This window comes from Nothobranchius furzeri, chromosome 13, assembly GCF_043380555.1.
Source record: "Nothobranchius furzeri strain GRZ-AD chromosome 13, NfurGRZ-RIMD1, whole genome shotgun sequence".
In the NCBI taxonomy this organism is placed as follows: domain Eukaryota; kingdom Metazoa; phylum Chordata; class Actinopteri; order Cyprinodontiformes; family Nothobranchiidae; genus Nothobranchius; species Nothobranchius furzeri.
The window spans coordinates 62024375-62036490 of NC_091753.1; the positions used below are offsets into that span (position 1 = coordinate 62024375).

At 45.3% G+C, this 12116-nt stretch overlaps 1 protein-coding gene across 10 annotated transcripts in view; it reads right to left on the bottom strand.

The window, feature by feature from the left end:
* Positions 1 to 12116, bottom strand: part of myo18ab (myosin XVIIIA b) — a 159102-nt gene that overhangs the window by 72229 nt on the left and 74757 nt on the right. For 9 of the 10 annotated variants that reach the window (XM_070543733.1, XM_054734261.2, XM_054734260.2 and 6 more), the window contains 12 exons: positions 9527 to 9590; positions 9103 to 9247; positions 8695 to 8706; positions 6541 to 6711; positions 6316 to 6406; positions 5875 to 6067; positions 5251 to 5337; positions 4132 to 4273; positions 3875 to 4034; positions 3224 to 3410; positions 2217 to 2412; positions 1825 to 1934 (listed from right to left, as the gene is read on the bottom strand). In XM_070543733.1, the coding sequence (XP_070399834.1) occupies positions 1825 to 1934; positions 2217 to 2412; positions 3224 to 3410; positions 3875 to 4034; positions 4132 to 4273; positions 5251 to 5337; positions 5875 to 6067; positions 6316 to 6406; positions 6541 to 6711; positions 8695 to 8706; positions 9103 to 9247; positions 9527 to 9590 (1558 nt within the window). The remainder of the gene's footprint in view (positions 1 to 1824; positions 1935 to 2216; positions 2413 to 3223; positions 3411 to 3874; positions 4035 to 4131; positions 4274 to 5250; positions 5338 to 5874; positions 6068 to 6315; positions 6407 to 6540; positions 6712 to 8694; positions 8707 to 9102; positions 9248 to 9526; positions 9591 to 12116) is intronic. The other variant, XM_054734257.2, reaches the window with a different exon arrangement.

Below are 12116 nucleotides of genomic sequence, written 5' to 3' on the forward strand. Positions count from 1 at the left end.
ACCTTCTGACGGTCAATCAAATTTAACTTGTTTCTAGTTTTAAGTACAAACAGTTCAAAAAGATCAAAAACAGGAGTCTGTTATAGGCTCAATATTCAGCTTTTTAATATTCATTCCTATGAGAGTTGGTTAAAGTGATTTGTAGTTCCTTGTGTTGCCATGGTAACAGATGACAGGAGTCTGCTTCAATAAAGCAATGCACAATGTCACAAGACTCTTTTAAACTTTGAATAACATTTCTATATGAAAGTATGTTGATACAGTTGTGTCTAAAATGTTGTTGCTAAGCACATTGCCATGGTAACGCAGAACAAAATATCAAGTTATAACAAGACTCCTGGGACCAAGCAGGTTGAATTGATGTATCATATGTGTGGGTGCACATTTCCTTTTAGGCAGAAGACGATTGAAAACTCTCAGCCAATGAGAGAGCAGCGAAGGAGGAGGGGGCGGTTCCTGCTTTCTGACTAGTGTTAAAATGTCAGCTATGCTGCTAGTTTTAAGTGTATACTCTTTACAGCATTCAAACAATAAAAGGGTCTTTAGCTGTTTTTTAAAAGTGTCCAGACTGTCAACGCTGCGTAAGGCTAAAGGAAGATCGTTCCAGAGTCGGGGTGCAACAGTCTAGAAGGAGCGATCACCTCAACGTTTATATCTGGTCTTTGGAACTTCTAGAAGGTTCTGGTGGGTGGACCTGAGGGCTCGGGTTGGAGCATAAGGCTTTAACAGGTCAGTAATATAGGGAGAAGCTTGGCCACGTAGAGCCCTGAAAGTTCTAGTCAGGACTCTAAAATGAACTCTAAAGGTAACGGGTAACCAGTGCAGAGACCTCAGAATAGGAGTGATGTGAGCTCTTCTGTTTGCTCCAGTTAGGAGCCTCGCCGCAGAGTTCTGGACCAACTGAAGGCGGTCAAGGACTTTTTTGTTAAAACATGTGAAGAGTGTGTTACAGTAATCTAGACGGGAGGAGATAAAGGCATGGAGAACCATTTCAGGTTCATGTTTTGACACCAACCTTCTCAGTTTGGAGATATTTCTTAAATGATAAAAACTGTTTTGGACCAATGTTGTTGAGTGACCGTCTGTCTCGACGGCAGAGGATAAATGACCAATATTTACACTAATAAGGGGAACCATGCTCTCAGGGGCAATGATCAGACATTCAGTCTTTTCAGAGTTTAATTGGAGGAAGTTATCTTCTAGCCAGCTGGTGATCTCTGATAGACACTCTAGTAGCTCAGACAATTTGTAGAACTCAGAATCCTTAAAGGAGCAGTACAGCTGAATATCATCTGCATATAGGTGATAAGAGACATTATGAAAAGAATCAAGTATCTGTCCAAGAGGGTGTGTGTACAGCAGAAACAACAGTGGACCCAAAACAGAGCCTTGGGGTACCCCACAGAACAGATCAGTAGAATCTGACATGATCTGGTTTCTACAGACACGGTAACTTCTGTTAGAAAGGTACGATCTAAACCAGTCTAGACCAGTTCCAGAGATCCCCACCGAGTCACCAAGTCTGTTAATGAAGGTGTTGTGATCAACAGAGTCAAAAGCTGCAGAAAGAACTAACAATACTAACACTGTGAACTCCCCGTTGTCTGCAGCCATCATGATGTCACTGGAAACTTTAAGCAAAGCTGTTTCTGTTTTATAGCAAATGTCCAGAGAGGTATTTGAAGTCATAACCACTCGTTATTTTAAAAGCTCTTTGTTTACAAGCTTTAGTATGAAGCTATAATCTGTATTAGGATGATTTTAAAGAAACAACTAGATAATGGAGTCACTGGTTAAACATTTACACCAAAACCCAAGACTCACCCTTTTCTCATCTGTGACTACGTAGTTGCGGCCGTGCTTTTTGGCCAGATGTGGAGCCAGGACATCGAAGCGCCTGCGGAACTCCGAGAACACCATGTGGTCTGGGTACCCTGAACACAACACAGACGGAACAAATTCAAGATGGAGCCAAGTTCATGGCCAACTTGGATTTTCTACTGAAAGTAGAAACATAACAGACTAAAAGTTCTCTTCAGCTTTGATAAAAGCGATAGACGTCTTAAATAAACTACAAAATAAGAATGAAATGAGAGTTCCTGAAGATTCAGGGCTGAGGGTTGCTACCATGCACTCAAACAAACACTAACACTTCTTCAACATTTAGACATAACAGACCAAAGTGGACATGTCTGCCCACGATGCACAGCGGGTACCTTGTCTGTAGATGCGTAGAGCGTCTAGCAGCTTTGATCCTCGAAGCTGTGCCCTCAAAAGGCACACGTCCAAAGTCATGAGACCTGAATCAGGACTCTCGCCATGCGTTACGCGGAGACCAGGAGCCTCTGCTTTAGGCAGTAGGAAGTGGACGAAATGAACTTTGGACCTACGCACCATGTCAATCAAGGCATCCTAAAAACACAAAGGGCCAGTCAACACACACCTCGCTGTACGATGTGATGGTTCTGTGCAGTAAAGCCTTATTTAAACTTCTCTGTCTGCGTCAGTACCGAGACACGCCGGCGCAAGAGCTCTCTAATGGGCTCGTAGAGGACGACAGAGACATGCCCCAGTTTTTAACTATCTGTCGAAAGTGACGGAGGCCAAAAGCCTGTGATTGGTCAGGATCGCTTCCTGTAAATTTGTCAATAGCACCGCAATTGTCCCCTCAAAAAGTAAAAAGATATTAAGACATGGAACAGATGGAAGATCGCCTTGCGGGAAAAGTCTGAAAACATGAACGTTTATTGACCCGTGAGTGAAGGAGTACAAACACATGGAGCAAGTGTTTTACTCGTGGTCGGAAAAGACGAGAAACGTGAGTTCAGAGGTGCCGATCGCATGAAGAGGTGGACGGGGGACAGATTTGTTTGTGTTCAAAAGTGTCTGAAATGCATTGAAACAATGTAAACACAATAGTAAAAACACTATTGTGGACTGAATACGTGACTGTAATGGTGGCAGGATGCCTCAGGACAGTGCTACGCCCTCTGTTGTCCTGGCGGGGAACTGCTTTGTAAGACTGATGGAGAAGTATAAATTAGGCTCGAGGCTGAGAAGGTCTGACCGGGCGTGTGTCACAAACAAAATAATACATTTTTTATTCAGAATAAGAAAAACTAATGAAATAAAATGTTTGCTGTAAAACACGTCAGTTCAGGATTGTTGACAAGAAAGTACAAACTTCTTCTTTTCAGACTGAAAATGTAGTTCCTTCACTCACCACTTGCAGTTTGATCTGGATACAAAGGCTCTTCTTCTTGACTGCAGCTACGCCTGTGGTGAAGGTCTTCCTCATGCTTGTGGCTCGCCGCAGTGCGAGCTGGGAGCTTCCCTCTAAACCAGCAATAGAACCTGACAACACTGTCGCTCCACTGGCTCGACCCAAGAACAGCCCACTGATGTTCTTCCTGTGGTGGAAACAATCATGGCCGTCTATTCATCAATGTGCATCCCTGACCTTTATCAGTTTATGACCACAACAGGGATTGTAACTGCAACACAGTCGTACCGTTCCGGTTTTAGGATCTCATTTGCACAGTGTTATCTATTTTATATTAGAGATCTTCTTGTGCCAGATGTTTGCCAACTTGGTTCTGAGACTGCAGGTTTGGTTCGTGGAGTTTCAAAAAGTAGAACATGAGACAGAGCTACTCAGGCTCCTCTCTGACGGCACCTGTGTCCAGTCTCAATCAGTGAGGCGGACACCATGTCTACTTTTAAGACTCGCCTTCAGACCAGTTACTTAGGACTCTAGTTGGTGGGTTGGTTTGGAAGAAATGGTTCATATTTTGATTTGCAACAATAAGGAACTAAATTACTAAATATATATTTCTGCACAGGGACATGAGAGGGGTGATGAGATAGCCCATACTTCTGAGAGTCCTGCAGCAGGGTGGCAGCATTCTGGGTTGCAGGATTGTTCTTAGCATGGCTCAGCCAACCCTGAACATTGTACTCCACCCAATCAGCTCCATGGCTGTGTCCCAGCAGGAAAATATGTGGTTTGTCTCCCCGCAGCAGCAGGCCGGCTCCTGTAAAAACAAGCAAGCATTTCTCTCCCATGATGCATCAGTGGTGTTACCTGGGCTGTTGGGTGGTTTTAAAACGAGGACGTGGATTAAAGCGCACCTTTGTTTTCTGCTTTGCCGGAGCTGTAGTAGCTGAAGAGTCTCTCCAGCATGGTCTCCTCTGAACCTCCTGGCTGAACAGCCTCCTCCTCCATCAGCCACAGAAGGCCCCGGGCCTCCTCTGTCCGGGCCAAACTACGAACCTGTGATCAACACAAACAGAAGGTAAATAAAATCTTCTTTTATTATTTAAGCTCAAGGCTTCTGGAGCTTCCTTTGGGAAGGGGGGGGGGGGGGGGGGCACTAGGGGACCAACAGGATTGCAGATGAAAACTAGCCTTTGGCAAATTCTGGCATGTTACAAGTGTACTGCTGTCAGTATGCAGCGTCCTGCTAAATCATAAACACTACTACTAGCTGGTGCTCAGCAGCTAAATAACAAAAGCAATTCTCACCCATCAATATTAAACTGGTGTTAAAATGGCAGGTGCAAAACCAGCCATGAAATAAGAATAGTGCCTGGACACCCTCCCAGAGGAACTCCTAATCATCAGTTCAACGGTTTGGTGATGAACAATGTTTTTTTTGGCATGATGGAGCCCAGGGCAGAAAGATGAAGTCAGATCAGGTGGATCAGGAAGAAAATATCAACATGATGGGTCCAGCTCCAGACTTTAACCCCATGGAGAACTTCTGGTCAGTCCTTAAGAGCCAGGTGGACAAACCCAAACAATCGGACAAATTCCAAACATTGATGATGAAGAACGAGCTCCATCAGTCAGGATCTGGACCAGAATGTAAGTAACGTAAATTTGAACAGAAGCCTGTTAAACTCCTGGCACTGCTGCCAGAATACATCAGTAACACACAAAAACATCCCAAGAGCTAAACTATGTTAAACTTGCATCACAGCTTTACACCTTGATTGTAGGTCAAATGATTTTGTTGAAAAGTGAAAAAACGTTAGTAAAACCGTAAAAGCCGAGCATAAACAGGACCTGACCCTTACAGCTCTAAAGCTGCTGACTGGCTCACACCAGCAGGGATGATCCACACCACTTACGGTTCATGCCCCTAAAAATAAGTAAAACTGGAGGCCATGAATGAATATTCACACAAAAACATGTCGACATCACAACGGGTTTCATTTAAGAGCGGCAGAGTCGTGACGTTTACTTACCAGAGCTTGGGCTGAGGCTTGATCAATAGCTGCTACAGACAAGGAGGTAGTGGACTCTATGTCATCTAAAACAAGATCTATGTTTTCCTACACGCAGGAGGGATAAAGGCGTGGTTAGTCAGCTACAGGACATTTACTAGCAGAAGACAAGAGCATCAAAAAACCGTCACCACTCTGCTTTCTAATGACTGCAGACATCCCTGGTCTCAGAGCTGGTTGTGAGAGTTTCTGAAACTCTTCAGCAGAGAAACGCTTTTAGTTTGACTGATTTTACCTTCAGTTAAAGGAACAAAGAAAAGGAAAACCTGGATTTCTGTGTCCGAGCAGCAGACTGTTCATGCAAACATACAATCATTAATAATGGAACTAAATCAACACTGACACTGATCATCAACGGGCTCTGATGATAATGTTTCAGCTGCTGAAGCAAAAGGAGGTGGAAGGGTTGCAGAAAGGTTAAGAACGGTTTCTAAGGAGCTGCGTTCATTTGTTCTACTTCAGCTAATCGCAGCTGAGACAACTCTACGAAAAGCACCAGATAATCTCTGTCTCTACAGTCTGTCTTCATAGATCTGATAACGGTGTTCCTAAATCATCTGAGGGCGTGTGTCAGCCCAGCTGCACCTCCTTGTATCGCTCCAGCTCCTGGACGAAGGTGCGTTCGTGGAACAGCGTCTGCAGCCGCTCCTGGGTGTAGTTGTGGCACAGCTCCTCAAAAGTAGCTCCACGCTGCTGCTGGGCCAAGCGCGGGTTCTGGAAACCCGGCGTGTCCACAATCAGCAGCGAGCACAGGGAGTGCTGACTGGACTTCAGAGCCCTGGAGAACAAATTGTCTGTCAAAATAATCTGGTGGCAAAAGGAGAACCGAGACGACGAAGTCCTCACGTCCGACTCATTTAACTTTTTCAAAAATCTGCAGATTTTTTTATTTGAAATGACCTGTAAATGTTTGTAAAGCTGCTGTATTTTACTGCTGATTTACATGTAAACAACAGCAACACCTGAGAGGCCAGCAGGCTGGGTCTGGGTCTGGTTCTGTGGTGCTGGGTGTGTGGGACACATTACCTGTTAATGAGGGAGATGACCACAGAGAAAAGCTCCGAGTACAGTCCTGACGCCATGGCCTCCAAACAGTCCAGAGCAGTGAACTTAGAGCCTGAGTACAGACAAGATCACCAGACCAGCACTCAGAGCCACACACAGCAGCAGAACAGCAGGTGCCAGGTGAGTGCAGCTGACCTACGCTTCTGCAGCAGCTAACAAGGATAAAGGAATCGTGTGGGCTCTTACCCGAGTTGTCACTGTGGCCAGCATCCTCAGGCCCCCCTCTGAAGGAGGTGGAGGGCTGCAGCCCTTTGACCTGATGCTTAAAGATTGATGAGGACAGTTCCTCCAGGCTGCAGCCCAGCAGGTAGGCTGCCTTCTGGGCCCATTCATGACGGGCAAACTGCCGACGTCCCGCTGGGAAGACCAGAGAATGTGTTCAAAAATTAAAGCACTAGCCAGAGGAAAGAAAGAGGAATAGAAATACGGAGTAAAGGAAAAATGGAATGAAGAATAGAAGATCTAACTCTGAAGGGTCTGAATGTCAGCGGCAGCTTTTAATCTTTGACACACAAACACTGAATAAACATTAGCTCATGTCTTGCTTCATGGATGTGGTCTTCAGCATACGGTACCCTGAATCCACCTACATCAGCCTACATACTCCGCCTACATCCTGCTATGCTGCCTGGGACCTACACGACCAGTTAGAACAGCACACAATCATAAGATTTCATTTGAAAATCTCCATTTCTCCTGCGGCATGTTCCACAATCCTGAGCCGCTCTCCTGCCCTCTCATCAGACTCCATTAAAGTCAGCAGAACACTTATGTAAAGATCCTCCCACATAATTCCATAATCCCACCATGCCAGAGCTCCGATCTTTCCCAACTCACCCTTACGGAGTCAGAACGTAGCTAGCCATACGACCATAGCGCTACGCCAGCACAAAGCCGACGAGGCCCAGACTTAGGCTCACAGCCGATCACGACTCAGCTCGAAAAGGAGATGAATGTTTTTTCTTTTGCTGTTGGTAAACTGCCTCCACAGGACGAGAGTAAAGAAATAAATGATCTCAATCACTTTAGACTTCCGTGGTTCATTCCATTGGCACACGGGGGGCTGGAGAGATTCTGGTCCATCCTGACAGATCCATCCGTGGTGAGAACCTCCCGCTCCACCACATCCCAAAGGTTCTGGACTGGACTGGGATCTGGTGACTGTGGAGGCCGTTGGAACTCAGGGTCATGTTCTAGAAACCAGTTAGAGATGATCTGAGCTCTGTGACATAGCGCATGATCCTGCTGGGAGCAGCATCAGAAGATGGGTTAGGGTTGGGATGTGGCTGAAATCCAGACTCATCAGACCAGGAAAGATTTTCCAGTGTCCTCTGGTCCAGTTCTGGCAATCCTGTGTGAATTGTAGCCTCAGTTTGTTGATCTTAGCTGACAGGAGAGACACCTGGTGTGGTCTTCTGCTGCTGCTGTGGTTCTGCAGACCTCGGTAGGAACCAGTGCTGATCTGAGCTGATGTTATCTTTCTGTCATAGAACCAGTCTGACCAGTCTCTGTAGACTCTAGAGATGGTTGTGAGTAAATCTCCCAGCTTATCAGACCAGTGACCCTGCAACGTTCAAACCCCAAAGATCCGATTCTCAGTTTGAACTTTTGCAGATCACCTTCACCACGTCTAGACGTCTAACTGCACTGAGCTGCTGCCGTGTGACTGGCTGATAAGGGTATATTTGAGTGGGCGTGTCCAAAACAGTGGTGAACACATGCATGACACAGGAGTGACTCCAGCACCACAGGGTGATCCCGCAGCATATTAGACTGTTTAAGCGTCGGTTCCTACAGAGAACCAACAGCAACGACAAGGTGCACGCTTAAGGAGGAACAGCATTCATTCTACATTCAGCGGTTCTTTTGGGTCTCAACTGAAGTGGAAGGTCTAGTTCGGATGTTTTTAAAGTCAAAACAAAGAAAAGGGCAGGAAACAAACCGTTTTCTGCTGGAAAACCTAAATTCATGTGAAAAACAACAGAAACTAAAACCAGGCAGAAGCTCAGACACGTTCTGAGGCTCAGAGTCAGAACACCAAGGTGGAAATGAAGCAGGAGCATTACTTTCATTAACTTTGGAGCGGAAAGACAAGCGCTGAGTAAGGAGTTAGACGAGGGTGACGGCCAGGGAAAGTCCCTGCAATCCCTGTGATTTTCATCTTACACAACAAAAAGGGGGGCCGTCACAGAGTGAGCACAAAAACATGAGAGACGGAGTGGAGAGGAGAAGCAAAACAACAAAAATGATAAAGACTTTAAGTCTAGAAGGAAAGATACAGAAAAGGTTACATGAAAGCTGTGAAATCAAGTTTTCTCCAACGTGTGTTGTTTCCATTACCTTCGTCCGAGTCTGCGTTTGAGAGGGCGCAGCATGCAAACATGCAAGTAAAGAACAGAGGTTAGAGATCACACACGTTCTGATGCATCGCTTGCTCAAAGACACGAGGAGCATCAGCAGGGAACAACGCAGAGTTAGCTGACACGTTCAGAATATCAGACTGCTGTTTCACACCAGTGGAATGGAAATGACACAGATGCACGATCCCGGGACTTCACCAAAAACCGTACAGTTCCTTTGACCTCCGAATGGTTCAGGGTTTAACGACACATCAAAGTCAAATTTAGCTCTTAGTTTTGTCAAAGCAAACTGTTAAAGACGTGGTAACTACTGAATGATGGTGTCATGACACGACTGGTATTAGTAATGAGTTAGAATGATTTCCATTCAGCCAGAGTGAGAGCTCACCTTTAGTGGCTCCTGCAGCTCCTAAGTGGTAAATGGCACCTAGAATAAGCCAGAGAGCTTTCTGTTCCTCTGCAGAAATGCCCAGCACCTTCATGGCTGCCTGCAGCTTGGTGAACTGCTGGGAGGCCCGCTGCTTGTCTTCAGGCTTCAAACCATGTTGAATCAGGCATAAAAGGCAACTTAGGTCAAGTGGTTCTCAAACATTTCAGCTTCAAATCCAATAAATACCCGTCAGAGATGTACAAATGTTTAAAAATCTACTAGCAACAGTTATTCATTCATCTCATTCAGAGATCGTCTGAAGAGCCCACCGGGGAGTCAAAACCCCTACTTTGAGAAGCAGCAGTGCCACAGCTACAACCTAGACTTCAGGTATGGCAAAACAAAACCAACAAGACAGGTTTCTGGTGACCAGTGGGGTTACCTTGGTGTGTGGATGGATTCCAAACGTGCTGTTTTCAGCCAACTGGTTTAGGTGCAGCTCAGTTCTGGAAGAAAGATGAAGTAAGTTTAATCCCCTGGAATGTCTAATACTATAGACTCAGTTTAATTCAGAAGTACTTTATCCATCCCAAAGGCAAATGAGATGTTCAAGAACTCCTTAGTACTATACAGGTTTCTTCAGTGAGCTCTTTATTACCAGTGTGATTTTAGGTGTTTATGGGTTATTCATTAGTTTGTTGGCCTGACTAACACCTTCTGTTTACTCATGCCTGTAACATGCCCATTTGTGGAGATGATGAATGAATCTGACTCCAGGATGCTCTGCTGTTGCCATGTCGACACAAAGGATAGTGGAAGATATTTGTTAGCCTTAAGTCTATTTGGTGTTAGAGTCAATAATCGTGTCGACGGAGGAAAATAAAACAAAGCCGCATCACTGCTTAGCTTCTGAATCAGGGAGCACCTTGTTTATTCTGTCACGCCATCTTTATGCGTCACTGACAGCGATCTTATTGGTAGAATAAACCACATTATATTAGTTAACAACAGACAATCCATAACTATTTACAAAATATACATACGAAGATAACACAAATGAGAACACAAACATGATGAAATATAAATCAATATTAAATCATAATCTTTTGTTCTTAACATTTGGACTCAGAGGAACATACCTGTATTTTGTCTTAAAGGGGCCATATCATGGAAAATCCACTTGTTGGAGCTTTGTACCATGTGAATTGGTAAATTGAAAAACACTCCCAAACCTGTTTTGGCTGCTTTCATGCATTTTCCTGTCTCAGCTGGAAATTTTCAGATTTTTTGGGAAATGCCTGCAAAAGCTAAAACTAAAGCCTCATTTTTATTATTTTTTGGCTTCCGGTCGGTAACAAGATGGCGCCTGTGCTTGGCTTAGCCGCATTCACCAGCCGCTTTTTCAAAATTTTCTCCACTAACCTCCTCTTTTCCACCTTGCTCCTGTCTGTGATCTTCAGTAGTGTCCCTGCTAACATCTCCTATGATCGCCAGACTCTTTTGTCTTTCCGTTTGTTCACGATCGCCCAAGATGCACCGAGGACGTACCTCCCTGTTTGTTTATCTGAGTGGCGCACTGGCCCGGAGCCAAATGACGATTCCAACCAGGGCGCCTCCAGCGATGTTTATCCGGTCCCGGGAAAACGTCGGAGGAAAAGAGGTAAACGAGCAGGAATCCAGGTGAGAATAAAACTTCTCTTAAAGCGTGGTTCATCTAGTAAACATCGGCGTGATCTTCTAGCTTCTGTTCCTTTGGTGACCTGAGCGCCACTTCCGCATCCCTCCAGGCCGCGTTGCAGCGCGGTTTCTTCGTCCAAGTTTTTTAAGGTCGGTTTATCCTCATTCCTCAGTGGTTTCTCCTCCTGTTCCCTCCATAAGTGGTTTTTATAAACACCGTGGATGTAACCCTGCTAATGTACGTCCACTAACTCCAGCTGTTTCTGTAGTTTCTGATTCCTCCACCTCACTCAGCATGGCTCTATTAAATACCCGCTCTGTTAACAATAAGTCCTTCCTGCCCAATGATTAAATTCTCTCTAAAAACCTGGATTTTCTGTTTCTGACTGACGTTTGGCAGCAAACATCTGATTATTCTGCTCTGATTGAACTCTGCCCGAGTGGTTATTCTTTTCTTAGCCAGCCCCGGGGTTCTGGTCGTGGTGGAGGCCTAGCTGTTGTTTTCAGAGACCATCTTCCATGTAGCTCTACAACCTCTGGTCACTTTGCTTCCTTTGAACTGCAGCTGATTAAAGTCGGGCGTAAGGACCCGTTCTACTGTGCTGTGGTCTATCGTCCACCTGGTCCAAACGGTTCTTTCCTTCAGGAGTTTAGTGACTTTCTATCCTCCACTGTGAAGCTGTCCAGACTGGTGATTGTTGGTGACTTTAACATCCACGTTGATGATCCCTCCGATCTCTTTGCCATGAATTTCTCCAGCCTTATGGACTCCTTCAGCTTTACCCAGCATGTTTCTGGCCACACACACACACCAGGGGGCACACTCTAGACATTGTTTTTACCCTGGGTCTAAATGCTGACAGTGTTTGTCCTGAGGACGTTTATATTTCAGATTACCATTGCATTTTCTTTAACTTGTCAGTTTCTGCGTCCCCACCTCCTGCTCGCCGTATGGTTAGTTCTCGTTTTCTTAAAGAGAGCACAGCTAGCAATTTTTCTGCTGCTTTTGATCCACCCTGTGCTTCTGATAACGACCCAGATTCCTTAACTTCTCAGTTTAACGAGCAAGGCCTCTCCATTCTGGACAACATCTGTCCTGTCAGAACCAGATCAGTTCCTGCAGTGAACCCTACTCCCTGGTTTAATGACAGCCTTCGCAGCCTGAAGCGCCAATGCAGAAAAATTGAGCGTTTGTGGAAGAAAACCCATCTCCACGTCCATCTGCTGCACCTAAAGGATCTTCTGACATCCTTTAACTCTGCAGTCAGAGACGCCAGGGTTTCCTATTTCTCCAACCTGGTGTCCCAGAGCAAAGGGTGCTCAAGGTGCTGTTTAACACCATCAGCAGCATCGTC